The 26217-nt window shown below is 48.6% G+C and overlaps 2 protein-coding genes and 1 long non-coding RNA gene across 17 annotated transcripts in view; 1 reads left to right on the top strand and 2 right to left on the bottom strand.

Annotated features, from left to right (window-relative positions):
* Positions 1 to 7301, top strand: part of UBE2R2 (ubiquitin conjugating enzyme E2 R2) — a 55478-nt gene extending 48177 nt beyond the window's left edge. Inside the window, exons 4-5 of the mRNA XM_074855071.1 lie at positions 2685 to 2819; positions 4223 to 7301. Coding sequence (XP_074711172.1) covers positions 2685 to 2819; positions 4223 to 4442 — 355 coding nt within the window. The 3' untranslated portion in view covers positions 4443 to 7301. The remainder of the gene's footprint in view (positions 1 to 2684; positions 2820 to 4222) is intronic.
* Positions 7302 to 9085: 1784 nt separating this feature from the next.
* Positions 9086 to 26217, bottom strand: part of UBAP2 (ubiquitin associated protein 2) — a 156809-nt gene continuing 139677 nt past the window's right edge. For all 15 annotated transcript variants that reach the window (XM_074857172.1, XM_074857178.1, XM_074857186.1 and 12 more), the window contains 7 exons: positions 18101 to 18179; positions 16418 to 16632; positions 14941 to 15040; positions 14750 to 14857; positions 13210 to 13277; positions 12033 to 12224; positions 9086 to 10259 (listed from right to left, as the gene is read on the bottom strand). In XM_074857172.1, the coding sequence (XP_074713273.1) occupies positions 10164 to 10259; positions 12033 to 12224; positions 13210 to 13277; positions 14750 to 14857; positions 14941 to 15040; positions 16418 to 16632; positions 18101 to 18179 (858 nt within the window). In that variant the 3' untranslated portion in view covers positions 9086 to 10163. The remainder of the gene's footprint in view (positions 10260 to 12032; positions 12225 to 13209; positions 13278 to 14749; positions 14858 to 14940; positions 15041 to 16417; positions 16633 to 18100; positions 18180 to 26217) is intronic.
* Positions 12435 to 13203, bottom strand: LOC141938389 (uncharacterized). The gene is made up of 2 exons (XR_012627249.1): positions 12901 to 13203; positions 12435 to 12636 (listed from the first exon to the last, which is right to left on the bottom strand). It is a non-coding gene; the product is annotated as an uncharacterized LOC141938389 (long non-coding RNA).

The following is a 26217-nucleotide window of genomic DNA, read 5'->3' as shown; positions in this document are numbered from 1 at the left end:
ATGCAGCTGTGATCTGTGTGGCAGAGAATAATACTGCTCTTCTCGTCCTGAGTCCCATAAAGTTGAAGTGGTGGCAGGGCTTAGAGTTGAGGCTCTTTGATCATTTTAGTCACGCTTCTCCATATCTCCCCCGTCTTCCCTGTGAGGGTGAAGGTGTCTGTCCTTTGAGGTGCACTGGCCAGAACTGAACACAATATTCAGGATGTTGGTACATCTGTATCTTGTGAAGATAAGCAATGCCCTGTCTCACTACTGCTTTGTTTCCTGAGGATGCCCTGTTGTCTTTTTTTTGGCTGCCTAAGATCTAGACAGTTTCTGCAACCAGCTCAGTGCACTGACATGGCTGTCAGTACAGCCTGAGCCAAAGCTTCTTACTTTATCCTGAGAGCAAAAATGTGCTATACCTACCTCTAAAGGTGGCTCTGAGAAGCTACAGTGTGGATAGCAGCTGGAACAAAACATTTACCCTTTTTCAACAAGGTATATAAGAGCGTGTGCTGGTTGGGAGCACCAATCAGTCTACATAATGTCAGTTTTAGGTGGAATTCACCTGTCTGAGCCTTCTGTTGATACACAGAGAAAAAAAGGCACTTAACAGGTCTGTTTCCTTAAGCCTCTGCTCACTGCTCTTCTCTGCTGGTAAAGGGATGTAGAGGGACTCACTTTGAGGACAACAGCACTGTAAACACTTAAACCAGCTCACTGTTCCCTAGAATGGGGGATGTTAGAAAACAGGAGGCAGGCTTGAAATCCCCAGTCTTAATCAACTTGCATGAAACAACCTGCTCAAACAACCTTTCCTAAGAGAGACAGATCCCTGACAATAATGCAGAGGCTCAGTCTGTATCCAGTCCAGTGCAGTTTGTATCCAGTGCTGAGGATGTTTTCAGTCCCATGTGGTTGAACAACTTTTTTCATGGTTTTGGTCCTGTCAGATCCCATGTGCTGAGATCCCTTCCTCTTACCGTACCTTGTTTACTTTATTTACCCACAGGGTAAACAGTGTTCAGTAGCAGGGTTTGAGTCAGAGCAGACTGTCCAGCTCTTTAAGGTATCAGCAGTGATGAAGCCAATCTAACGTGCTGGTTGGGAATAAGGAGTGCAGAGGCCTCACCTCCAGTAGGCAGTTGCCTTGGTGTATTTAAGTAGCTTTGCAGTGACTCTGGAGTCTGGGCCACCACAGTGGAAACTGGCTTCTCCTCACTTTGTTGATGGAAGTGTGGTGAAGCAGATGTTAAATCCAGACATGAATTCCTGTCCTCAGCCTTCCCTAGACTTTGCTTGCTCTATAGTAAAGCTGCTGCAGTGATGCTGGAGCGGACATGCTAGCTTTACAGCCTGTTTGCTGAGAATCAAAGTCTTTTAAATGAATTCTTGAGATGAAGTAGAAGACAGTCTCTCTTCTGCCCTCATTCCACTCTGACCAGATAGGTTGTTTTTTTTTTTTTCTCTCAGAGCTGCTTGTTCTCTTTTCCTACTGAATTACATAATTTAGAAAATAAATTGTACAAGACTTTCCTGATAGCTGTACCGAACAGTCTGGCCAGCCACAAGTGTTTACTTTCAAAACCTTTAAAGAAACTCAGCATCCAAATGACCAAGCATTTTCTGGAGTTGTAGCCCAGATACATGTTCTGATAGATGTGCTCAGCATGTGCTGCTGCTCTGAATGTGCCCCTAAATCAGTGCAAGTACAGCAGGGGCTGTAGTGTCCTTTAATCAAGCTCTGCAAAGCAGTTGCTATGTACTGCTGTATTTCAAGACTTATTTATTGTCTCTCGTTCTTCCATTTAAATAAGGCTGTTGCCAGCAGGCTGACCTTGGACAGGTGAAGCTGTTGTGGTAGCTACCGCCAGGCGGTTGGGGGTGTAGAGCTGCCTGATGGGACTCACTGAGTTTTGTGCTGGTTGCAGCACTGTGTGAGGAGCAAAGGGCTGTAGGAAATGCAGAAGGTCTGGGCAAGGGAGATGGTGTTTGTCCCTGGTAAATGCCAGCAGAGTGGGGCGTCTAACTGACTGTGCTGCTGCTAGAAATCCAGGAAGGCTGTCTGTCTGACAGGGGTTACATGACTGGCTCATGCTGGTTTTGCTGAGTACCAGCAGCTGAATCCTGCTGGGCCCTTGGTGGCCTGCCTGGGTATTGAAAAACATCTGCACTGTCTTCCCTTTGCTGTGCTCAGCCTTAGCGATGCAAGGAGCTGAGGAGAGGTGAGACCACAGCTTCAACCTCTGGACACTGGGTGGAGCAGAGAAAGCAGTGCAGCTTTTTCTGATGGCCTTGGGTTGTGGTGGTCCTTCTCCCTCCACAGGGCAGGCAGAGAGCCTGGCTTTCTGCTGGGAGGCTGCATGTCACCAGGAACACAAAGCAGGTTTCCAGCCCTGCACCATCCATGGGTGGTGTAGATAAGACTAATTCTGGTCTGATCCTTGCTTTGCCTGCTGCAGACATGATGGTCTGTGGTCAGGTAAGATCCTTGAGGTTGGTGTTGTGCCACCTTCCCTACACCGTTGGCCAGAGTCTGAAGTTCATACATAATCTGCTCTCACCTCAAATGTTATCCTTAGTTATCCTTAGCTTAAGTTTTGGCTTTAAACAAGTTTCTGATGTACCACCTAAAGAAGTCGTGGGCATCCAAAAGCTGTGAATGCGTTAGCTCTGACTGCTGTTGTGGTTACCTTTTTCAGGACTATCTTACTGAGTGTAATCTCTTTGCTTAATGAGCCCAACACATTCTCTCCTGCCAATGTGGATGCATCAGTCATGTTCAGGAAATGGAGGGACAGTAAAGGAAAAGACAAGGAGTATGCTGAAATCATAAGGTAAGCTTTGACATGTGTGGTGCTGTGCTACCAGCCTCCTGCTTTGAATCCTGTTAAACAGGCTGCCTGCAGAATCTGCTGAAACCAGCTTCTTGCTGTGGTTGCTTCTTTGGAAATGAATTTTACCATCTTATTCCAAGTCCACTCTTCTGGTCTCTCTAGGATTTTCAGCACACAGGAGCCGTGCAAACTTCTGGAGCAGGAAGACTGGGCTGATCCGTCTTTAAACTGTTCTTTTTTCAGTCTGATCTGCAAAACCTATTGGCTGTTAGTAAATCCCAAAGTCCCCGCTTGCCTTTGAGCACTGCCTGCATTACTTGGGATGTGGTTAAAATTGACTGCATCCTACTAATTCTGTGCTTAAGGCATTCATGAATCCTAATCTTGTCCCTCCAATTCGAAGGAGTATCAGCAGGATTTGGGAAGTGCTTGCAAAGCTGGGTTTGATTAGCTGGAAGCGCTGTTCAGTCTTGACTGTCCTTTGCTGAGAAGTTGGGGGTTCATCAGGTGCTGGAGGGGGATGATGTAAACTTGAGCAGGGGATGGGCAGCCCCTGCTGCGGTGGGACCGCCCTTGTGCGTGCCAGGGCGAGGCCTCATCTGCGCTGACTCCACTGGCTGGGCGTGCAGGATATACCCCCGCAGGGCAGTCGGTCGGTGTGAGGAGCCTCGCTGGGAGTTATCTTAGTCCCCTCCAGCTCCCTTGGCTTCAGCGGAGCTGGATGGAGTCCATGAACGGAGTATGGCAGACTGACAAGCAGGCGGGCGGGGGTGAAGGGACAGGCTGCCATCTGCTCCTCTCCCTGCTGGGAGGCAGCACGGGCCAGCAGCCGCCGACAGCCCGAGCGCTGCCGGGAGGCAGCAGCCACAGCCTGTCCCGGGGTGACGGGAATCGCTTGTCTTCTGCCAGCCCCAGGCAGTGCCAGGGTTACAGCTGCGTCTCAGGGTGCAGCCACGTGCTCTGATTGCTCTTACTCTCTGGTGGGAGCTCAGACCTGCCAGATGCTTCTGGGAATTGCAGTTCTGAGCACACTGGGTAGAGTCATCAGTGGTAGAGTCGGTAAGTCACCTTAGGAAATCCCTGACCACCCCTTCTCTAGCAAATGTCATAAAATTTGCTCTGAGCACTGACGGGTCTCTAATGTGGAGTCCTGTAGAGTAACTGATTTCATGTGTTGCTGAGGGCATGTGTGCTGTAAACACCCTTGGAGCGCTCCCAAGCCCCGGGGCTGTGGGAACTGAATCTCGTTCTAGAGCTGCTTGTGTCGCTTCAGCCAAACATCAGCTCTCCTGATTGTGGGCTGCCAGCGGGGCTGGGCTGGGGCTGGCCGGGAGGTGGGGAGTGGAGCCACGTTGCTGCTGGCACACGGCCCCGCTCACGCTGCTGTGCCTTCCTCCCTGCAGGAAACAGGTTTTGGCTACCAAAGCCGAGGCAGAGAAGGATGGCGTGAAGGTCCCCACTACACTGGCAGAGTACTGCATCAAAACTAAAGTGCCTTCCAATGACAACAGTTCAGATTTGCTTTATGACGACTTGTATGATGACGACATTGACGATGAAGATGAGGAGGAGGAGGATGCCGACTGTTACGATGATGATGATTCTGGCAACGAGGAGTCGTGACCTGTTCCCTCTATGCCCCTGTACTGCCCTGCCAACTCAGGCCAGAAGGGAGCAGCGGTAACCTAGCAGCAGTCCAGCAAAAAAGTGTGGGGGGGGGATCAAAAAAAAGAACTTTTTGTCTCCTGCTGTCTCCTGTTGTATGGATCTGTTTGCTCCTTTTTTATGGACCTCTTAGAGACCCTCCACAGAATGTCTGAATTCTTGCATTCTTAACCCTTTCATCACTGTATCATTTCTTTTTAAGAAAGAAACTCCCCTTTTCACTTCTCTACGAAATGCTCACAGCAAAACAGGTTTGCTCGCGTTTAGATTCTTGAATCAAATACAGTCTTGCATTGAGATGTTTAATGTATTTAAAGCTGGAACAAACCCATTGGAAGCTGGGGTTTCGGGAGCTCAAGTGCTGCATTTACTGGGAAGAAAAAAAAAATCCACACAAAGCAAATTGCCAAGGTTTAGCTGCTCCATTTACAATAATAGCGTGTGTACATTCGTTTAGCCTTGTGGTGGTGGCTTTTCCTTTATAAGGTGTGGGGCGGAGAGTGTAAAGCTACTGTGTGTTGAGCTTGATGGGATGTCACTGAAAGGTACAGTATTCCTTTTCAGCCTGCTCAAGTTAGGAAATAGCTGGCCCCTGGAGCCCCAGAGGGCACAATCAGCTTTGTCTTTGGAAAAGGCTTGTGATATGAACCCTAAAATAAACACTTAACACTTCATGTCTGTACAACTGAGCCCTGGGTTTTTTATTTTTCAGACTAGGTTGGGGTTGAAAAAGTCCAGTTTAGCCATGCTGCTGAGATCTGCTGCCAGCTGCCCTCTTCTGAAGGAGGAGAACAGACCTGCATCCCCCTGCCCAGCAGGCCAGCATTCATCCTGAACTTCCTTCTGGCAGTGGGAGAGACCGATAGTCTCCTGCCCCAGTGCTTGCTAGCAGCTCTTGCCTCCTGCAGCCCAAGTCCAGTGCTGGCCTGAGCCTTTTTCTGTTGCTTATGTAGGTCATGTGTTGGAAACGCAGCCCTGCTGTAGCTCTGTGGGCTCTGCGGGGTGGGCAGAAGTCAAAGCTGCTTTTTGGTGCCTGCCTGGGGTGGCCAGGCTGTCCCTGTGCCAGCTGTGGCAGCAGGAATGTGTGCTGGGCTCTCCCCTGCCTGGGGAGGGGTACACAGTGCTTCTGGCCTGGAAGAGAAGGCCAGCAGTGGGGTTTGATGGGCTATTTAGCAGCATGCATCAGCTGTTGCGCTGAGCCAGGCCTCCTGCATGTTTCTGGAGCTCTTGGCAGAGCTTAGTGCCCTCCCTCGTGGGCAGGTGGGATCCTGCATGCTCGTGTCCGCAGAACCCTCAGCCCTTCGGCACCCTCCCGCTGTTGCAGCGTGCTCCTCTTGTTCAGCTGTGCTGCAGTGGTCTGAATTTGCCTTCTGCATGATCCTGCGCTCGGCAGCCAGCCCTGCCCTCCTGCGCTGAGCCCTGGCCCCTGGAGGAGCAGGTCTGAGGCACTGGCCCTGCTTGGGTGAGACCCTCCATCCTCACAGGTACAGAGGCGGTTACCGTGATATGAGCTGCAGACTCGGGCATGTGTTCATGCCTCCCCTTTCGTCTATCTCAGGGTTTTCAATGGTACGTCACCAGCTGCGGTCCCTCAAGGGCTGCTTTGTTGGGAGTGGACTTTGTTCTGCGGTCAGCTGGGTGGCTGTGTCCTGGGGTGAGGAGCGGGATGAGAGTCAGCAAGCTCGAAGTGTGCTGCCGGGAGGGAGAGGAGGGGAAGGCAGCCCTTGGGGAGGGGAGGAAGGCTTGTGGGACTCTGAACTGAGCGAGGCAGGTGTGTTTGTTTTCAAAATGTTGCTTGCATGGGATTTGCTGAGCAGGGACAGTTGCTGCTGCTCTGGCCCAGGGGGTGCTGGTGGTGCATCCCTCTGCCCCTGTGGGATAAAGGCAGCCCAAGTGCTGATACGTTGTTACCCCTGTGCTCCCTGCCTCGGTCTGCCCTCCTGCTTGCATGTTACCCTCAGCCCCTGGTGCTTTCTGGAGCTGTCAGCGGGGCTCCCCTGCATTTAGTGATGGTGTGGGGCACCCCCAGCTTCGCTCCAGCCCTGCAAGGGCAGCGCCACTGTTGGCAAATGGGTCCCTGGGCGTCCTGCTTGCAGGACTGGCCTTGGGGCTGCAGTGGGATGGGGACACCAAATTCCAGCTTTGGGGGGGCTGTTGGGAGTGAGGAAGCAGACTGTGGCTGTGCTGGCTGTGCTGATGACTTGGCTTGAAATGAGGATACTGCATCTTTCAGGATTTCCCTTGTACTTTTGACCGTCTTCACTGTATACTTTCCAGTGACTCGTATTTTCAAGCTTGGTGTTGTAAGATGCATTACCATGACTCTTCTGTTACCCTTTTTTAAAGGTAAAAAGCAACCTATTTTGAGAGCTCCTACCTAAACCAGACAAATTTCTCTTCTCTGCTGTCCCGTGCAGTGTCATTGCTTGTTGACTTGCTGGTTTCCTTTCTTTGAGATACAAACTGAAGTATGGGGGTTTTTTTGAAACTATTTAAGAGATTGTGGAAAAATGTTTACCTGATCTGTGTATTCTGGTTTTTTCTTAACCCTTTTCTCATGTCTCAGCCAATACTAGCGTTTACATTTGCAACTACAAGCCCCTTCAAATGCAGTTTTCAACCATTCTGAAACCAGCAGGGTACACTAGATTTCTTAGTAGTTTTCTTAGCTGAAATCCCAGCTGTTTTCCTTTTTTTCTTCAGTATAATTTACCAGAAAGAATTAACTGATGCATTTTTGTGTTGTCTCCCCCTTCAGTAGTTATATTTTGTCTTTTCTGCACATCTGTCTACTAATAAAAATGTGAAATGAAAATATCCCTGTGTTCTTACTTCCCTGTTAATTGGGCTGGTTTATTTGCATGGGTTACTTAAAGCTTTATGGAAGAGCTGTTCACAAGTTCAGTGCTGCTCCTCTGTCTATACATAGACATAAATATCTATAAAGTTATTGGAAAACAAGGCTGACAGCCTGAACAAACTGATTTAGAGACGTACTTTGGCAAAAACCCCTGGGCTTTGCTGTTACAGTCTTCCTAAGTCTGGAGGGGGGAGACCAGTGGGGATGATGGTTAATGGTCAGAGGGGGGGCAGAGCTGCTGCTGGCTGTGGGGCTGCTGGTGGCTGGTTCCCCAGCAGAGCAGAGGGGGCTCTGACCTGTGCTGTTCCCTGCAAGCTCAAGAGCAGTGAGGTCTGTTTTTGCAGCACCTCACTGCACTCAAGCTAAAATTAGCGGGACAAGTGTACAAGAGTTGCAGTCACTGCACTTGGCATCGTTTGCAGCACAGCAACTGCTGAGTCAAATGTGGTTGTGGCCTGAGTCCTCTGGCTTCGCAGCCGTGCAGGAGTGGTGGTGGCATTCCAGTGCTGCATTCCAGGGTCCCTGTACTGGGAATGGTGCCACCCGGGCCTCCTGATGGGGTCAGGCTGACCTCGATCTCCTGCCCAGCTGCTACAGCACAGGGCTGCCCAGAGCTGCCAGAAGGTGTGGCACCAAAGGCAGGACAAACTTTCCAGCGCACCCTGACCTCCCTAAACCCATCTGTCACTTGGGCAGATTTTTTTCCCCCCTTTCCTTGATGGGCAAGTGAAGCTGAGCAACCTTGGCTCAGCTTGAACAGGAGGAAATTGCTGCACTTCCAGCTGCTTCTGCACCCTGACACACAAGCAAGGACAGACCTCTACACCCGTGGGGCAGCAGTGGTTTTCTATAAACAAGAAACTAAGTGTGGGAAGATGTCTTTGGGGGAAGTTTGTTTTTCAAAGACTAGCTCCTGTCAGGGCGCAGCTGCTGGCACATGAGCTGGCTGTAAGGCCTCAGCCTGCAGAAACAATTTTGGCCTCCCTGACATTCAGGCCCCAAAGCTGGCAGCAGGGGGACAGCAGCAGCCAAGGGCTTGCAGCAGCTGCTGACGTTTGACCAGTATCAAAACTTGAGCTGAGGCAGAGGAGTGCCAGTGCAGTTGATGCTGTGCTGCTGCGGGGCACGGGGAGGGCTGGGTGACGCACCGACTTCTTCCAAGCCAGCTGGGTTGTCAGGACCCAAGAGCTGATCAAAGTGTGACTCTAAGAAAGAAAAGTGGTTCTCAGGGTAGAAACTTTTTTTTTTCCCCTCCTGAGGGTCTTGACACAGGACTGGGAAATGCAAACAAGCCCCTGGCCTGCTGCATGGACACACACGGCTTCACACTTACCCACCTCCGCTGCTGCGCAGGGCCTGGATGCTCAGGAGGATGAGGCAGGGGCAGGAGCCCTCACCGCTGACCTTCCTCCTGGCCAGGGGCATGGTGAGGGAGGGCAGCGCTGCAGCTGTACTCCCTCCTCATCCCTCCCCACTGCCTCAGGACACCCGAGGCAGAGAGGAGATGCTGATGGAAGGAGCCAGGGTGCTGCCCAGGATCCCACCCCTGCTGCAGGTGCCTGTGAGCGCTCAGCACCGAGGAGCACTCACCTTTGTCACAGGATTCGGCCTCCCCTGCAGACCTACCTGCTGCTGCTTACCCACCCAGCCCAGCACTTGCTGCAGGAGCAGGTGGGAAGGGACAGGCTGTAAAAGCAAAACTGCTCCTGCAACCTTTGAAAATGCAGACAAACACCAGTGGTACGCTCAGATCTTTATTAGGTGGAGGAAGGGCTAAAAAGAAATGAAACTCCTAGAACATTCACTGCAGTGGTGCAGGACAAGAAGGACCAGGAGTTGCCTCCAGGGTCTTTGTTTTAAAAAAAGTGGGGAGGGACAGGTGAAGTTTCCATCCAGCAGTTCTGGCTTTCCTGGGCAGGGTGGCTCACGGCAAAAAGAGGTACAAGACACAGCTTATACTTTTATTTAAGAAACCGCTACATAGTTTTTGCCTCTAATGATGCAAAGGAGGTTCCAGGACACACTGAGCCATCCAAAGTCTCTTGCTAGAGAAACAAACAAAAAAAACCCAACCCCAAACAAAAAAATAAAACCCTGTCTTTTTTTTTTTTATTATTATTCTAAAATTGAAAAATAAAAAGGTGAGGCTGCAGCTCAGGGCCACAGTGACCAAACTGCCCATTAGAGTTCATCTTCCACAGCAGGAGGGAGGGGAGAGACAAAAGAAAGGGGAAGGCCCACAAAACATTTTTTTTTCTTCCTTTTGTTTTTTTCTCTTTAAAGTAACAGCTATATTGAGGGCTGAGGGCAGAAATCAAACCAACAGGACACATCTTGATTCAGTGTTTTTGAGGGGACAGGCCTCCTTCTTTGCCTGAATTTAGAACTGCATTAAATAAATGGGCTCCAGCTCCAAAAAAATGGTGCAGTTTCTCATTGACAGAGTTATAAAGCCCATAGAGCTTTAAAAAAACAAGGAAGGATGCCCTGGTGCAGATGGGAAATGAATAATTAGTTTTCCTACAAAGAAAATAAAACAGGCTGCAAGATGCAGAAAACCACATTTAGGCTCTATTACATTTACAAATACATACATAAATATATTACATACAACAGCAACTCAAAGAGGAAGCGGGCGAGTCACACAGAGGATGGCTGGCTGACTGGCTGCAGTTCTCCCCGCACAGACGTTTGGCTGAGCAGTTATTTTTCCTTTAAATTCCAGGAATGGGCTTCGGCTTTTTTTTTCTTTTTCTCTTTTCCTTTGTTTTTTTTCTCCTCCTCTCCTTTCATTTTCTCCTCCCTCCCCGGTTTCAGATTTAGTTTGTCCAGTATGGAGAAGTGCCATAGGCGGTTTTGGTAGCCTGAGACTTTTGCTGCATGGTGCTGGGTTGGTTGCGTTGGCCAGATCCACCCTACAAATCGGAACGAAGGAGATAGGGGTGTCAGCTGCTCCCAGGAAGATGAGCCCATCCGAACGTCACCAGAAGAGCTGCCACCCCCGGGGACAGCCCTGACACCCACCAACGCAGCGATGCTCCCCCCCGAATGGATCCATTTCTGCCCTGCGACATCTCCGCGTCTCACAATCCAGGACAAGAGGCCACAGAGACACCAAGCAGGAGCGCGGGGACACACCAATCCCACCAGCCCCCCACCCGAGGCAGGTTCAAGCACAAGGAAGGAGAGGAGCAGGACTGGGGACAGCAAAGGAGCTCTCAGGTGAACACAGGCGCTGCACCAGCCAAGGATGTCACACATTCAGAGAGGGAAGTAATTTCCTATTTCCAGACTCTACGGCAAAACACTCTGGTTTTGCAGGGAACATTTACAGCGAGGAAAGGAAACACATGGGCTGGTGAAATCAAATCAGAGCCGACGTGCCACCTGCAAGGGGATGCTTGATTTTCCCCAGAGTTACAGTACAAGTGCTCTCACGTCCTGCTCTCCTGCTGCAGCCAGGGGACAACAGCAGCTGCCTCGGCTTCACACCTCACAGCCCATCTCTCCACACCCCACATCAGGATGGCTCTTCACAGAGTCACAGACTGGCTGAGGCTGGCAGGGACCTCTCGAGGTATCCTGTCCAACCCCTCTGCTCAAGCAGGGTCACCTAGAGCCATTGCCCAGGACCATGCCCAGACAGTTCCAAGGATGGAGACTCCACAACCGCCTGGGCAAGCTCTACCAGTGCTTGGTTACCATCCCAGTAAAAACGTTTCCTGATGTTCAGAGGGAAACTTATGTGTTTTGATTTGTGCCCATTGCCTCTTGTCCTGTCACTGGGCAGGGAATGTTTAGACTGGGTATTAGGAAGCATTTCTTTCCAGAACGGGCTGTTAGGCGTTGGAATGGGCTGCCCAGGGAGGTGGTGGAGTCCCCATCCCTGGAGGTGTTTAAGAGTTGGACTGACATAGCGCTGAGGGATATGGTGGAGTTGAGAACGGTGTTAGGTTAATGGTTAGACTAGATGATCTTCAAGGTCTTTTCCAACATAGACGATTCTGGGCACCACTGAAAAGAGCCTGGCTCTGTGCTCTTCACACCCTTCCTTCAGGTATTTATATACATTGATAAGATCCCCCCTGACCCTTCTCTTCTCCAGGCTGAACAGTCACAGTGCTCTCAGCCTTTCCTCATAGGAGAGATGCTCCAATCCCTTCACCATCCTTGTGGCCCTTTGCTGGATTCTCCAGTACATCCATGTCTCTCTTGTACTGGGGAGCCCAGAACTGCACACAGCACTCCAGCTGTAGCCTCACCAATGCTGAGCAGAGGGGAAGGATCTCCCCCATCACCCTGCTGGCAATACTGTGCCTAATGCAGCCCAGGATCCCATTGGCCTTCTTTATGGCAAGGGCATAGTTGGCTCATGATCAACTTGGTGTCCAGCAGAACTCCCAGGGCCTTTTCTGCAAAGCTGCATTTGCCCCCAGCGTGTACTTGTGCATCGGGTGTTCCCCGCCACGGGCAGGACCTGGCATTTTCCCTTGTGGAACTTCATGAGGTTCCCTCCCCAGGCTGGTCAACAGCATCGAGTCTGTTAGCCTGCCAGTCATCATTAAGGCCCCTTCCCAATGAGCAAAGCAAAAACCAGAAGGATGTAAAAACCCCCAAGACCCTGCTGGGATGTGGGTGGGAACAATCTGCCCTCAGGCACGCTGCAGAGGCGGAAGGGGCCGACTCACCTGCCCATCTTGCTGAAGATGGTGATGCAGCATCTGGGAATGAGGCTGCTGATGCGCAGGCAGGATATGGAGAAACGGGGCTGGAGCATAACCCGGGGCAGCACCAGGGTTCAGGGGCCCAGTCGATCCAAGAGCAGAGGGCAGGCTGAAGGGAGGCGGCGTGCCAGCATGGAATCCCTGCTTGTCAAACGTCTGCATGGGAGGCGAGGGGGACAGCATCAAAGATGGGCATGAGCAGCCCCACGGTGACCAAAGAGCAAGAAGAGTGGCCCACACACCCCCTACCTGAACCTTTCACCAACCCCATGAGCAAGCCAAGTCACATCGAACACCTGCGAACACTTCAGCAGATGAGTTTCAGCTCCTGGTCTCACCCCTATTTCTGCACTAATGCCTCCAACATTTTATTTCCATGGCTACTGTGTTCCTTTTCTCCCTGACCTCTTTTTACTCACTGGGACATGGGATGGCAGCAGTTGCCTGAAATCAGTCCTTCACACATTGCAGGGGCTAGGCCTGGAACTACTTGACCTACCTAGGGCAGCCCAACAGAAGCACAAGAACTTGCAGTAAAATTTTCCTCCCCCTGGCCAAAGCTTGACCCCTAACACTAAGTGTATAGCTGAGAGCTGGCTTCCTACCTGTAAGCATGGATCACAGCCAGACACGGATTCCCCTGGCTGAGGGTGCGAGGAGGAGGAGGAAACAGGAGCTGGACATAAGCCCACTGCACACCACATCTTGTCAAAGCGGTTTCTGCTTTCCCTGGGAAGCTGTACACCGAGCAATGGCCACAGGAGAGCGTGGGACAGGGACCCTCAGGTGTTAGGGGTGGGCACTACTGACTTCTGTGAGGTGAAAAGCAAACAGCCTCTCGACTCACCTGCTTTGGGGGCTATTTTGACTAAAAACATTAGCGCCATCACATTTCATTCACACCCAGGACACAGCTCGTGTGGGGCAGCATGTGGCAGCATAGAGCACTGTGCCTCTGCCAGCAGCTGCCGTCAGGAGCTGGCATGGCAGAAGTGGTGGGACAGAGGGAGAGGCTCCACTCCAACAACAAACAGAGCCAGCCTAAGAAATGCCACAGCCTGCTGACCCTGAGAATAACCGGCCTGGGAACAGGAGCAGAGCCATCGGCCCAGCCTCAGGCCATGGGTCCAGTGTTGCTCACCTGAGTCTTGTTATAGACTGAGCCACTGATATCAGGCACACCTGTGTTACTTGAGGTCACAGAAACACCTGAAAAACAAAAACCACTGACAATGAGAAAGTCAACCACCACCCAGCAAGAGCCCCGTGCTTTGCTCCCAGCACCTCTGTGGATGCATTTTTGTCTGCTGCTGCTGCACCACAGGCTCTGCAGGGGACAGCCCGGTGGGGTTCTCTGTGCTCTCGGACCCACAGCACTCCACATGGGAATGGCAGAAAGGGCTCGGTTCCTTGCTCCCGTTGCAAAGTGGGAAACCAGCCCACTGGGATAAATCACCCACGTCCATGACCCAGCGGTTACCGCTCAGATTCAAATGCACTTCACCAGGCAGCAGCTGGCTGCACCGAACACTCATTTAAACTCATGAAAAGCCAGCTTTCCCCTAGGATTAGGGATGCATTTGGCTCTATTGTGGCATTCAAGAGCTTTCCAGTAGTGCGCTGAGCGATGAGACTCAGCATCTGCTACACATTTGAGCCCTCGTCCTTTCACATCCTGCAGAAGGGCAAGGTCTGCAACGCTCCTCTGCCCTGACAGAATTAATATCACTGATTCAGGTTGGCTTCCACCTGGACCAGCTGGTGCCACAACAGGCTCAGAAACACCAGTGAGGTGGCTCTCAAACCAGCCACTTACAGTCTTACAAAGACCAGTTCTAATAATTTCACTTGGATCATAATAAAACCAGCGTTTCCTTTGACCAGTGAATCAAAGGACTGGGCTCAGAGGCTGTGCACTGCTCTAAGGTTGTACCCTTCCTAGGACATTGCTCCTTTTTGGATTGCTCCTCCACAGAGGAGAGTGTGATCAGCTCTTGGCTGAAGACAGTCCAGCTGGTGTTTCAAATGCACAGTAAATGCTTGGTATTTGCTTAAGCCCAAGGGTGAACTAGTTAGTGCTAAGCAGTTCAGTATACATTTCTCAGGTCTAACCAGCATGTGCAGAATAAAGCTTTCATATAAGCTGTATGAATTCTTCAGCCTTTACAGTCACAAAGGAAACATTTTCAGGCATGAAACAATGTGATGAGGTACAGGGTGTACAGACAGTAGCTGAAACAACAGCCCAGAGATGTGTGAACTGCCCTCCTGCCCCTAACAGACGGCTCTCTCAGGTGCCTACCAAGAAACTTGAAATCTAGTCATTTGGCAGAGGACCATTTCAGCAGCAGCATTCAACCACTTTGTCTTCAAAAACAGCACTGCTGCAGGACCACTGATCTTCAGCAAAGAAAACTTTGGCAGAGGAAACAGCTCACCATTTTTCCCATCTATAATTGTGGACAAAGCTGTGCATCAGCCACACAAATCCTTATGCAAAGTTCAGCCATGAGGTTTAGAAGGAACGTTTGGGCCATTAAAAAAGCATTTTGTATACGGGAGATGGAGAAACAGCTTGGATTGTGACCCTGTTTGGAGCTGGCTGCTGTGTTGACTGCACAGCACTGGGAGTTTGCCCTACTAAATCCCACTCAAGAGCAACCTCAAGTCTCATGTGTTACCTTTCCCAGGTCCAGTGCCAGCAGATTTGTTTTGTGCTTGAGATGACCCACTGTAGCCTCCTTTGCTGTAATCTCCAGCTGCCGTTCCCTGCGTTAAGTCATCATAGCCTGCCGGTGTGTACAAGACAGGGTGTTACAGTGTGCAAGCAGCTCTGCAGACGCTCACGTGAAAAGCGCAGCGGTAAGCATACCTGCTCCATAGCCATGCTGCCCGTAGCCACTCGCTTGCTGGAAAGGAGTCGATGCGGTGTTCAGGTTGACTCCATGCTGTTTAGCAGATGCTGGAGGTACCTGGACAAAGAAAGGGAACAAAAGGCGCTGTTAACCGGGGAACAGCAAGCAAAACGCAAGCTCCCTCTGCCATCTAGTGGGGATGGCACCTCCACCTCATGTGGGAAATTTAATCTGGAGTTGGGAGCACTGGGATGGCGTGGAACATGGCACTCACGCCTCCAGCAGTAACTTGCTGTAGTGGCTCTATGCAAGCACCAAGTTTTCTGCTAGAGCCACCCCTCTGATTGCAGTGCAACCCTCTCTCAGAACAGGCTGCATATTTCTTTTATTCACTGAATGTAAACAGCAAATTCTTACCCACAAACCCAAGAAGCAACCACAGTGCTCTCCCTCCAGAATCAAAGGAAACATCAATTCCTGCCTGAGGCTGTTTCATAAAACACCATCCTACAGGGCCCTAAAATAGACTCATCTACCCTTCTGCCTGAAGCATCACCTCTTCCCAAACAACCTTCTTCCACCTGAGACTACCAGCACTGCTCTCTGACTTAATGGGGTCTCCTCCATCCTCAAAAGGATTTCCTAGGCATTCTCAGCTCGCTGACTCAGCTTTGGGTCTCCCCTTGACTCTCTAGAGACTGATGAGGGCTTTCGGGAACATGAGTCTATGAGCTGCAGCTGTCTGCTATTTACGGCAACCTGTACAGGAGTCCATGAGTTCTGGCCTTTTAAATGTCCTGTTTTCTTGGGGAAGGGACTGCAGCTATTTTCTCATGCTTGCACATTTTTGGAGATGCCCTGCAGACCAGGGAAGATGAGTCTATTTATGAGACCTCACCCGAGTACTGTGTCCAGCTCTGGGGTCCCCAGCACAAGAAGGACATGGACCTGTTGGAGTGAGTTCAGATGAGGCCACAGAAATTATCAGAGGGCTGGAGCACCTCTCCTGCAAAGAAAGGCTGAGAAATTTGGGGTTGTTCAGCCTGGAAAAGAGAAGGCTCCAGGGAGGCCTTCTATCAGCCTTTCGATACTTAAAAAGGGCTTGTAAGAAAGATGGAGAAAAACTGTTTATCACGCCTTGTTGCGACAGGACAAAGGGCAACGGTTTTAAACTGAAAGAGGATAGGTTTAGACTGGACATAAGGACGAAATTGTTTATGATGAGGGCGGTGAGACACTGGCACAGGTTGCCCAGAGAAGCTGTGGCTGCCCCCTCCCTGGCAGTGTCCAGGGCCAGGTTGGACGGGGCTTTGAGCAACCTGGTCTAGTGGAAGGTGTCCCTGCCCATGGCAGGGGGGTTGGGACTAGATGAACTTTAAGGTCCCTTCCAATCCAAACCATTCTATGACTCCAAGATGTAGAAGGTTTGGGCAGGAGAGAGCAAAACCAGAGAGGCACAAAGGGATTGTTAACAGTTCAGGCTGTCACACTTACAAACATGGTTGGCCCATACTGGAATGCACTGGGTACACCGGGCACACCAGCGTAATAAGGTAACCCAGTGTAGCTGTACCCCGGGGGCAGGGTCGGGTTGAGGAAGGGCTGCTGAGTCGTATGGTGAGTCTGCGTCTGGTTCTGCTGCGGCTGGGCAAGTGTGGTAGCAGGAGCAGGGGAGGCAGAATCCCCACGGCCAAATTTTGTTACGTCACCTGCAAAAGAAAGAACTGATCAGAAAAGCTATCAAAGCCACTCCAAAAGTGGAGGACTCAAAGGATTCAAATCCTTTGAGTATAGGTAGACAACTACAGAAGAGAGCGCATCCTACACTTGAAAGGCTGCAGTTGCTCATGGGAAGAACTCTCCTGGTCTCTGTTCCTGACGGCCACAGGGACATTGCCTGTTTGTGGCACAGAACTCCCATGCCATGGCTAATCCATTGATAAAATGGAGATACCAATACTTACCTATCTGTCACGGTCTGAGCAGATTCATTACTATCAGATCATTGCAATAAAACACGCTAAAAGCAGAAGTATGGTAAATAGCCAAAGAGCAAATGGTTGTTGGGTTAAAGTGTGACTCTCCTGGAGGTTAAACTGATTAGCTAAGCTTCATGATCTGAAAGCAAGTTAGGATTTACAGGCAGTGATGGGCATATTTTTGTCAATGTCTGTTTATTTGTCAAGCATGACTAGTTATATGTCCAGTTCCTCACACCACCAAAGTTCTGGAGACAGTAGCTGAAGGCCAGGAAAGCAAGGCTTGCATCGCGGGCCACCTTGTTGAAGAAGTAGGAAGGGAAATTCGGTTATTAACCCAAAAGCAGCCTCTTGAGAGAAGTGATTATGCAGCAGAAAACTCCCAAACACTTGCATTTTCTGGCAGCCTACAGAGCAGCATGTTCACGTGTTTTTTAGAGAGGTGACATACAATAATCACATCTACCTCATTCCCAACCAGCATACATTTTTGTTGGTTACCAAGATGTATGACAACTACCATCATTACAGGAATTATAATGCCTATTGGCCACGGTTTTAAGCCGTAATCAGACGGCAGTGAATGAGAACTACTGACTGAAAATCCTGGATGGCATTAATTTCATCTTTGCACAATGATAACTGACCAGCAAGAGCAGGAATGAGGAGGGGCTTCTTAGACCACATGCTTTTGGGAATGAAGGCCATTAGATTTGGGGACGGTGAAGGAGACCCTGCTAGGTGCAGCTCCTGCTGGGAATATACAAGTGCTAAAATAGCAGTAACAAAGTATGGGGAGCTGCTGAGGGGGGTCTATTCCAGTGCCAAAAAAGGAAAGCAAGCCAGCTGAATTTTGAGAAGAATGATTAAGCTATGGAACATTTTTCAAGCACCTGTATGTGCTCGGGAAGGGCACTGGATGACACTACTGTTCACATTTGTAACAATTTTGCATTTATTCTCAAAGGCTATTCAACTTGCTCCCAGAAGATGTCACATATGAATTACTGACCAAAACCATGAAGAAACATCATTGTTAGGGTTAAGAGGGAGATGCTCACTTTTTGACTAGTTTGGACTGATGGGTTTAACTGCTTACAGAAGGGAAAAACAATTGCTCTTTCCGCAATGGCAGGATGACCCGCATTTCAAAACCAGCACAACTCATTTACTATCCTCATCTTTAAATAGCACTCACCTGAGTACGGGTTGTTAGCAAGGCTCCCATCTCTGCCTGTCAAGGTTGCAGGAGCAGGGAATGTAATTCCGTAGTAATCCTTGGAAAGAGACAACATCATTTATTAATAGTTGAAATAGTAACAGAGCTGGACAGCTTTTATGAACCCTGTATTATATGCATAAGAAAATTTAAAAAGGAAGAACTAAAGGAAGTTTGAGCAGAAGCTGACTTTATCACTTACAGCAGAGCTGAAGATTTACCCGGATCCTCAACTTCAAAATAAACCTACTTTATAGACATTTTAAATATTACATTCAAATACTTCACCTTTTAATGGTAAGTTAAAGGCAATGACTAAATGCTTTCCCCTCCCAACTCTCAGCTCTGAGCTCTCATCTTCCAGTGAGACTGCACCTGAAAGAGCAACAGAGCATCGGGGGCCAAAGACCTGGGGTCAGGCCAGGACCGTAATCACAAGGGGGATGGAGTCTTAAAGTTTTACCCTTGTACCATGCCATGTTTTCTAAAAGTGGAAATGTCAGCTAGGAAAACAGCACAAACATATGAAAAAAAAAGAAAAAGGAGACAAAGAATCACTCCCAGATGACTGGAAAATTTATTTAAACTACGTTACAGCAGACCTCAGATCAGTAGTCTCCAAAGTGGGGTGCACAAGACAATCCACTGGGGTGCATGTAAAAAATGCTTTGGGTACCATTAATAAGTAAAATTTAAAAAATTTAAACAGTGTTTAACCTTTCTCTCATACTTTTTTAGTTTTTATTTTTGTGTATGTTTTATAACACACATGTTAGTACAGTAGTATATATTTATAATTTAGAAATAAAAATATATTGGGGGCAAGTGCTCACAGATTTTTTACTGATGGAGTGTGTGATCAAAACAGGTGGAGACCATTGCCTCAGATCGTTTTTCTAGGTCCTCTACAGGAAGGTAAGACATTTCTCATCCTAGAAAGCTTTCACTCTGAGATGACAGGACATGTCAAGCAAAACCAAAGCAGCATTTTGTCTTCAGTTTGGGAGAAAAAGATAAAAGTTTGCCCTTCCTTCTCTGGGTGAGCACACATGGGGCTGGTAGTCCACTAAGCATTTTTCCTCCTAATTCTCATGGTTTACTCCTCACCACCTCCAATCCATCAAGAGTTAATGCTTTAACCACTAACATATCCATTTCCACACCTTCTCCAACATGGAAAAAATACTCTCCTTCTTCATACCTATCTCTGCAAATTCCCCAGCACCTCGAACGCTTTCTCAAGAGTTGACAGCACCTTCCCACCCTGCTGCATTTTTGTGCATCACTCACGTTTCCTATACCAAATCCTCCATCACTGAACACGAAATAATCCAGCAAAGATTTAGTATTGAAGGTGCTTTCCGTAACTTGAAATGGTGCCATGTTTCATCACCCTTTCCTTCTCAGGTAATTCCACCATGTGGGAGGCATCGGCCTCTCAGCCCTGCACAGCCTCTGAATCAACAGCTAGGCTTTGATGAGAAACAGGCCTTGGGAGAAAGAAACTGCCGAGTTGGGCCAAGGTGGCAGGGAAAAACAACGGCCAGCTGCAACACTGAACTGTGGAAAAGTACTGAACTGTGAGAAGTTACTGCCGTGTGAACAACGCGTGAACGAGAAGGTGATTGGTCTGCACAGCGCGTGTTAGAGTGGTCTGATGCTGATAGGAGAAAAGGTTGATAACTGTCTAATTGCTGATTTGCTAATTATGAAGAGCTTTCATGAGAGCATATGTACTATTAGAAAAATAAACAGCTTTGCTTGTTATAATTCTCATAGAGTTGTGCAGGTCCAATATCCTCCCGCAACAAATGGTGACCCCGATGTCCCAGGACGGAGCGCGGAAGACGCCACGGGAGGACCCCCGATTGGAGGTACTGTCTGCAGCGGGGCTGTGGCAGGGAGGATGGAAAACAGTCAATCAACGGAAACTCACCCGGGAGAAGTGAGCAATCGGGGGCAGCATGGGGCAGAACATGTCCCCAGAGGAGATGGCAACTGTCAGACTCCTGCTGCATATACTCTCTAAGAGAGGGATAACTTATAGTCTAAGAGAGGGATAACTTATAGTCTAAGAGAGGGATAACTTATACTCTAAGAGAGGGATAACTTATAACAAAACTTCTGTACGAAGGTTACTTAAATGGTGCAGAAACCACGGCTATCCTGCCGATACCCTCACAGCCTTTGAACCAGCAAAATGGGCTGAAATCGGTGAACAGCTGTGGGAAGCTATTTCCAAGGGGGATCAGCATGCCAGTGAGCTAGCGACCACTTGGAAGTTGGTTTCGGACACTCTTAAAGCACAGAGTTGACGGCGGCGGCCCCAGGCCTCCCCGAGCCCCCCCGCCGTGGAGCGACTGCCTGCGGCCATCTGGCACCACGCGACCATCCGTCCCGCCTCCCCCGAACACCAAAAGCGGCAGTCTTTACAGAAGGTGCTGACACTGTGATGCCGAGTCCCTTGTCCATTCTAAAAGGACTAACTTTAAACCTTTCTGATGGTCAGTGCACTAAAGGCTTTGATTTAAAAACAAAGAAGGGGGAATTTTCTGGATGCACCACATAATCAACTAGCAATGGCTTTATATATTCTTAATGGTGTTTTGATGTCTGTAGTATTTGTCATTTGATGTTGTGTGAGTAATAAGTGTAAGGGCCCCTTTGTGTGGGTGTGTGACTGTTCTGCGGGTGTGAGGCGCAGCCCAGCTGCAGCTGCGGAGTGCGGAGTTCTCTGACCCGCAGTTCCGTTATCCCGCGAGGGAAGCGGCCGGAGAGGAACGAAGCGCAGGGCAGACTCTGTACCAGTGGGGGGGTAGTGCAAGACCAGTGAACATCCTTAGTACAGAGTTTCCTAGTGCCCGCCCGCTGGGTCACTGGTGCTGCCTGTTTGTTCGGGTTCAGTGTTTTAAGTGTCATAGGTGAGATATCTCCTCTAGCAGGAGGCAGTAATTCTGTGTTAATTGTTGTCTTGAATTTAGGTGTGTACTCTGTGGGGAGAGTGCACCCTTGTACCATCTGCCTGAGGGGATATTGTCAGCTTACTTGGGTAGCGTTTTAAGGTAAAGTAGATGAGATGGGAAGCAGCCAGAGTGGGGTAATAGTCAAAAAGAGTCCCCTGGGCTGTATTTTAAAACGCTGGAAGAAGATAGGGGGACCTCCAGGCGCAAGTGTGAATAAAAAGACACTAATAACATATTGCGATCAGTGGGGGTTTATAATAATTTAGCTGATACCGATCAGGCGTGGACCTAGCAGCCTCCGAGTCAGTAACATTATTAGATAACACAGTATCCTTGATACCAACAGGAGTATATGGACTGGGAAATGGAAAAAGTGCATTATTACTGGGAAGATCATCTACAACCTTAGAGGGGTTGTTCGTTTTACCAGGGGTCATAGATGCCAGTTATGAAGGGGAAATCAGAACTATGGCCTGGACCCCTGTACCCCCGTGTTCAGTAAAAAAAGGGTCAAAAATCACTCAGCTTGTTTATTTTATTGCAGCTCCCCCTAATAGCATGCTGAGAAGCCAGGGTGACTCAGGATTTGGATCAGCAGGTACTCCTCAAATATTTTGGGCTCAGACAGTGACACAAGGTCGACCTGGGGTAAAATGTGCCCTCACCAAAGCAGAAGAATCTGTTGAGCTGACAGGCATTTTAGATACTGGTGCGGATGTGACTGTAATATCTGCGAGCAGATGGCCACAGCATCGGCCGTTAGCTCGGGTAACTCAAGCGCTTTTTGGGGTTGGTGGTCATGCTGTAACGTTTCAAAGCAAAGATCTCATTCATGTAAGGGGCCCAGAAAACCGGGTAGCAAATATTCATCCATTTATATTGGAAACCCCTATTACATCATGGGGTCGTGACTGTATGGCTCGATGGGGAACTCAGATTGGATCAAATTTGTCTTAAGGGCCACTGCAGCACAACCCACCCCTAAACCCACCCTGAAACTAACCTGGAAAACAGAATCACCTGTGTGGGTGGGTCAGTGGTCCTTGCCAATGGAAAAGTTGCGCAATTAAGTGCAGGACATATCGTACCTACCACCAGTCCTTGGAACTCCCTGGTGTTTGTTATTCTAAAGAAAAGTGGTAAATGGTGACTTTTACATGATCTCCGACGCATTAATGATGCCATGGAGGGTATGGGTACGTTATGGCCAGGAATGCCTTCCCCAACAATGATTCCCCGAAACTGGCATCTTGTAATAATTGATCTAAAGGATTGTTGTACCATTCCCTTGCATCCGGATGATGCACCTAAATTTGCCTTCTCTGTTCCCAGTATTAATGTTAGTGAACCTGCAAGGTGGTACCACTGGGTTGTTTTGCCACAAGGCATGAAAAACAGTCCCATGATGTGTCAGTGGTTTGTTGCAAAGGCTTTGAGCCCTGTTAGAATGCAGGTCCCCCAGGCTGTTATATATCATTATATGGATGACATCCTTAGAGCAGCAGAGACACAGGAGATCATGGAAAAGGCTCTTGCTTTAACCAAAGACTCAGTATCTCAAACGGGGTTGCAAATAGCACCTGAAAAGGTACAGCGATCATCACTGTGGCAGTACCTGGGGTGGAGAATTTGTGAACAGACCATTGTCCCGCAACAGGTTGAACTTAAAACTGATGTTAAGACTTTAAATGATTTACAGAAACTGTTGGGAGCCATAAATTGGATACGGCCATTGTTGGGCCTAACTAATGATGACCTGCATAGCTTGTTTGGTATTTTGCGAGGAGATCCTTCACTGACATCACCCAGAGTACTTACAGAGAAAGCGAAACAAGATCTCCACCGTGTAGCTAACGCCATCTCAGAAAGACAAGCATCGCGATGTGTGCCCGGCCATCCATATCAACTGATATTATTTAATCCTCCAGGGCAGCCCTATGCTCTGCTGTTTCAATGGAATGAAACATTTAGTGACCCTCTTGTTATTGTTGAATGGATTTTTTTTGTCACACCAAATGCACAAGATGGTCACTACTTGTCCAGAAATGTTTGCCAAACTGATCATGAAAGGTAGGCAGCGTCTACTATTACTTGCTGGTCAGGAACCTGTGTGTATCATTGTTCCAGTTACTATGCACATGTTACAGTGGCTAAATCAAATGTCTTTGAGCAAGCACGGCTTTCACATGCATTTTTCCACCAAAACGCCAGGGCAATACAAAAACAGTTTTCTTTATCAAGGTGTCAGGGTACAGACATCATTACCACTTGCCCTGAATGCCAGAAGGACTCCCTCTCTTCAACAGCTAGTGGTGTCAACCCTCGGGGACTCACCTCCTCAGAATTATGGCAATCCAATGTCACTCACTTTGCTGCATTTGGAACGTTAAAATATGTACATGTGTCTGTTGATACCTCTTCTGGAGCAGTGTTTGCATCCCGCCATACAGGTGAAAAAGCACGTGATGTGTGAAGACACTTTTTAGCTGCATTTGCTTCCTTGGGCGTGCCACGACAGATTAAGACAGACAATGGACCTGCTTATGTTTCTGTTTCTCTTTTTAATTTCTTTAAACAGTGGGGAGTCGAGCATCTGACCGGCATTCCTCACTCACCGACCGGACAGGCCGTTGTGGAGCGTACGCGTGGCGCGCTAAAGCGTCTATTACAACAACAAAAAGGGGGCGATGGAGGATATCTATCTACACCTCACGAAAGGCTGAATAAGGCATTATATGCCATGAACTTTTTAAACATTTCCCCTGCCTCACAGGTGCCACCAATATTGTGTCACTTCTCATCGCAGATACCAGATCAACAAGAAGTCCAGGGCAAGGCTCAAGTGTTAGCAAAAAACCTGGAAAGTGGTAACTGGGAAGGACCATATCCTTTAATAACCTGGGGAAGACGTTATGCTTGTGTCTCCACAGGTCACAGTCCCCAGTGGTTACCAGCAAGGTGTGTGCGACCACACCTGAGGCGTGAGAGGCAGCTTTTGGTGGACACCCAGCAGCTGGCTGTGGGTGCTGTGGGTGCCCCTGTGCCGACAGTTTGCGGTCTCTTCGACTGATCATTTAAGCAGAATGTAGGGGTAATGCTTGCTACTGCAATAGGACAAAATACACTATCTCTGTCTTAATCACACTACAGTTGCCAACTTTTTTAAGAGAAAATGCTAACAGTAATTGCAACTCCTTAATGAAATATATAGGCTTAGTAGTCACTAGTGAAAGATGTAGCTTAGACAAAATGTAGTTATTAATAAGGATGAAATGCTATAAGAATGTGTGTATTCAACTTCCTTTGTTTAGCAATATTAAGAATTAAGAACTCAGGTGTTTAAGATTATTAGAAACTCCCTTGTTTGTCCCCCCTTGAGTGGTGGCCAGGCTCTGGGTGGAACCCAACAGGAGGATGAGATCAGATGTTTCCGCTCAAAGACAAGTGCCAGTTATTTTGGCCTGCTGATTTAGATATATGAGGCTGGACCTGCTTGCAGCAATTTTGGATGCCTCACCTACAGATGGACACATCGTGTATGATTTCCAGTTTGCGAGGAAGGGCACTCTAAATCCTCGCTGCATCCAGGGTTCCCCGGCAATTGCGGATCTGAATGTTAGTAGCCCATTAAGTAAGTGTGCTATTCTGTATTTTCCTTATTTTGTAATATTTAATCATATGCTTTATGGCAGTGATGAGACTGCTTGTGTGGTGAAGACAATGGCAGTGATGAGACTGCTTGTGTGGTGAAGACGTGTGCTGATTCTGATTTTGTGTGCATCAGTGGTCAGTGTGATAGCAGTAATGAGAGTGTGCCTAATAGATGGCAGTGTGATGGAGATGCAATGCAGTTCAGGTGAATGCATCCACAAAAAGTGGTGCTGTGATGGAGATCCTGACTGCAAGGATGGAAGTGATGAAGTCAACTGCCCTTCTCGGATTTGCAGACCAGACCAGTTCAGGTGTGAAGATGGGAACTGCATCCATGGGAGTAGGCAGTGTAATGGTGTGAGAGACTGTCTGGATGGCTCTGATGAAGCAACTTGTAATAGTGTTATTCAGTGCTCTGGACCTGGCAAATTTAAGTGCAGAAGTGGAGAAGGTATAGATGTCAATAAAGTGTGTACCAGCAGAGAGACTGCAAGGACTGGAGTGATGAGCCCCTCAAGGAGTTATCTTCTTTATGTTGTAATTATTTTATGTATATTGTGTTTTCTGAAGTTTGTCTAAACCTTGATTGATAAAGCTTTGCAGGTGCAGATGTAAAACAAAGAAGGGGGAGATGTGGGAGGCATCATCCTCTCAGCCCTGCACAGCCTCTGAATCAACAGCTAGGCTTTGATGAGAAACAGGCCTTGGGAGAAAGAAACTGCCGAGTTGGGCCAAGGTGGCAGGGAAAAACAACGGCCAGCTGCAACACTGAACTGTGGAAAAGTACTGAACTGTGAGAAGTTACTGCCGTGTGAACAGCGCGTGAACGAGAAGGTGATTGGTCTGCACAGCGCGTGTTAGAGTGGTCTGATGCTGATAGGAGAAAAGGTTGATAACTGTCTAATTGCTGATTTGCTAATTATGAAGTAAGAGCTTTGGCGAGAGCATAAGTATGTACTATTGGAAAAATAAACGGCTTTGCTTGTTATAACTCTCAGAGTTGTGCAGGTCCGATATCCTCCCACAACATCACCATATCAACTCTGGCATGAATCACTTAACAGAACACAATCAAATTCACATTAACAGCCTTAGAAGCTTACTCAAAAGCAGCGCTCCCATCTCCTTCCAAGAAAAATGCCACAAAAAGCAGATTTAGAGAACAGATCTGAACAGGATTCAGTGGATACGAACTGGAACTGACACGTTAACCTTTTCCCCTATATAAACCAAACAAAATATAACCAAATCTGCATGAAAACAGGGTCTAAGCATTGCAATTATTCCCACTGCCCCTCAGGTGGGGGAAAACCACATCAGCACTGCGTATCCCTATCCCACACACCTGAGCATACACACATTCAACACATAAAATCATTATAAAATATGAGTGCAAGCCAGTTATCTTTGGACTTCATACCCACCCACAGCAAAACATCAGAAGAGATACTCTGCTCTTCAAACACGGGTATTTCCTGACCT

The sequence above is a fragment of the Strix uralensis genome, chromosome Z (assembly GCF_047716275.1).
Source record: "Strix uralensis isolate ZFMK-TIS-50842 chromosome Z, bStrUra1, whole genome shotgun sequence".
Classification (NCBI taxonomy): domain Eukaryota; kingdom Metazoa; phylum Chordata; class Aves; order Strigiformes; family Strigidae; genus Strix; species Strix uralensis.
The sequence above is the reverse complement of the archived record's forward strand: the minus strand, read 5'-3'. Positions and strand labels throughout refer to the sequence as shown.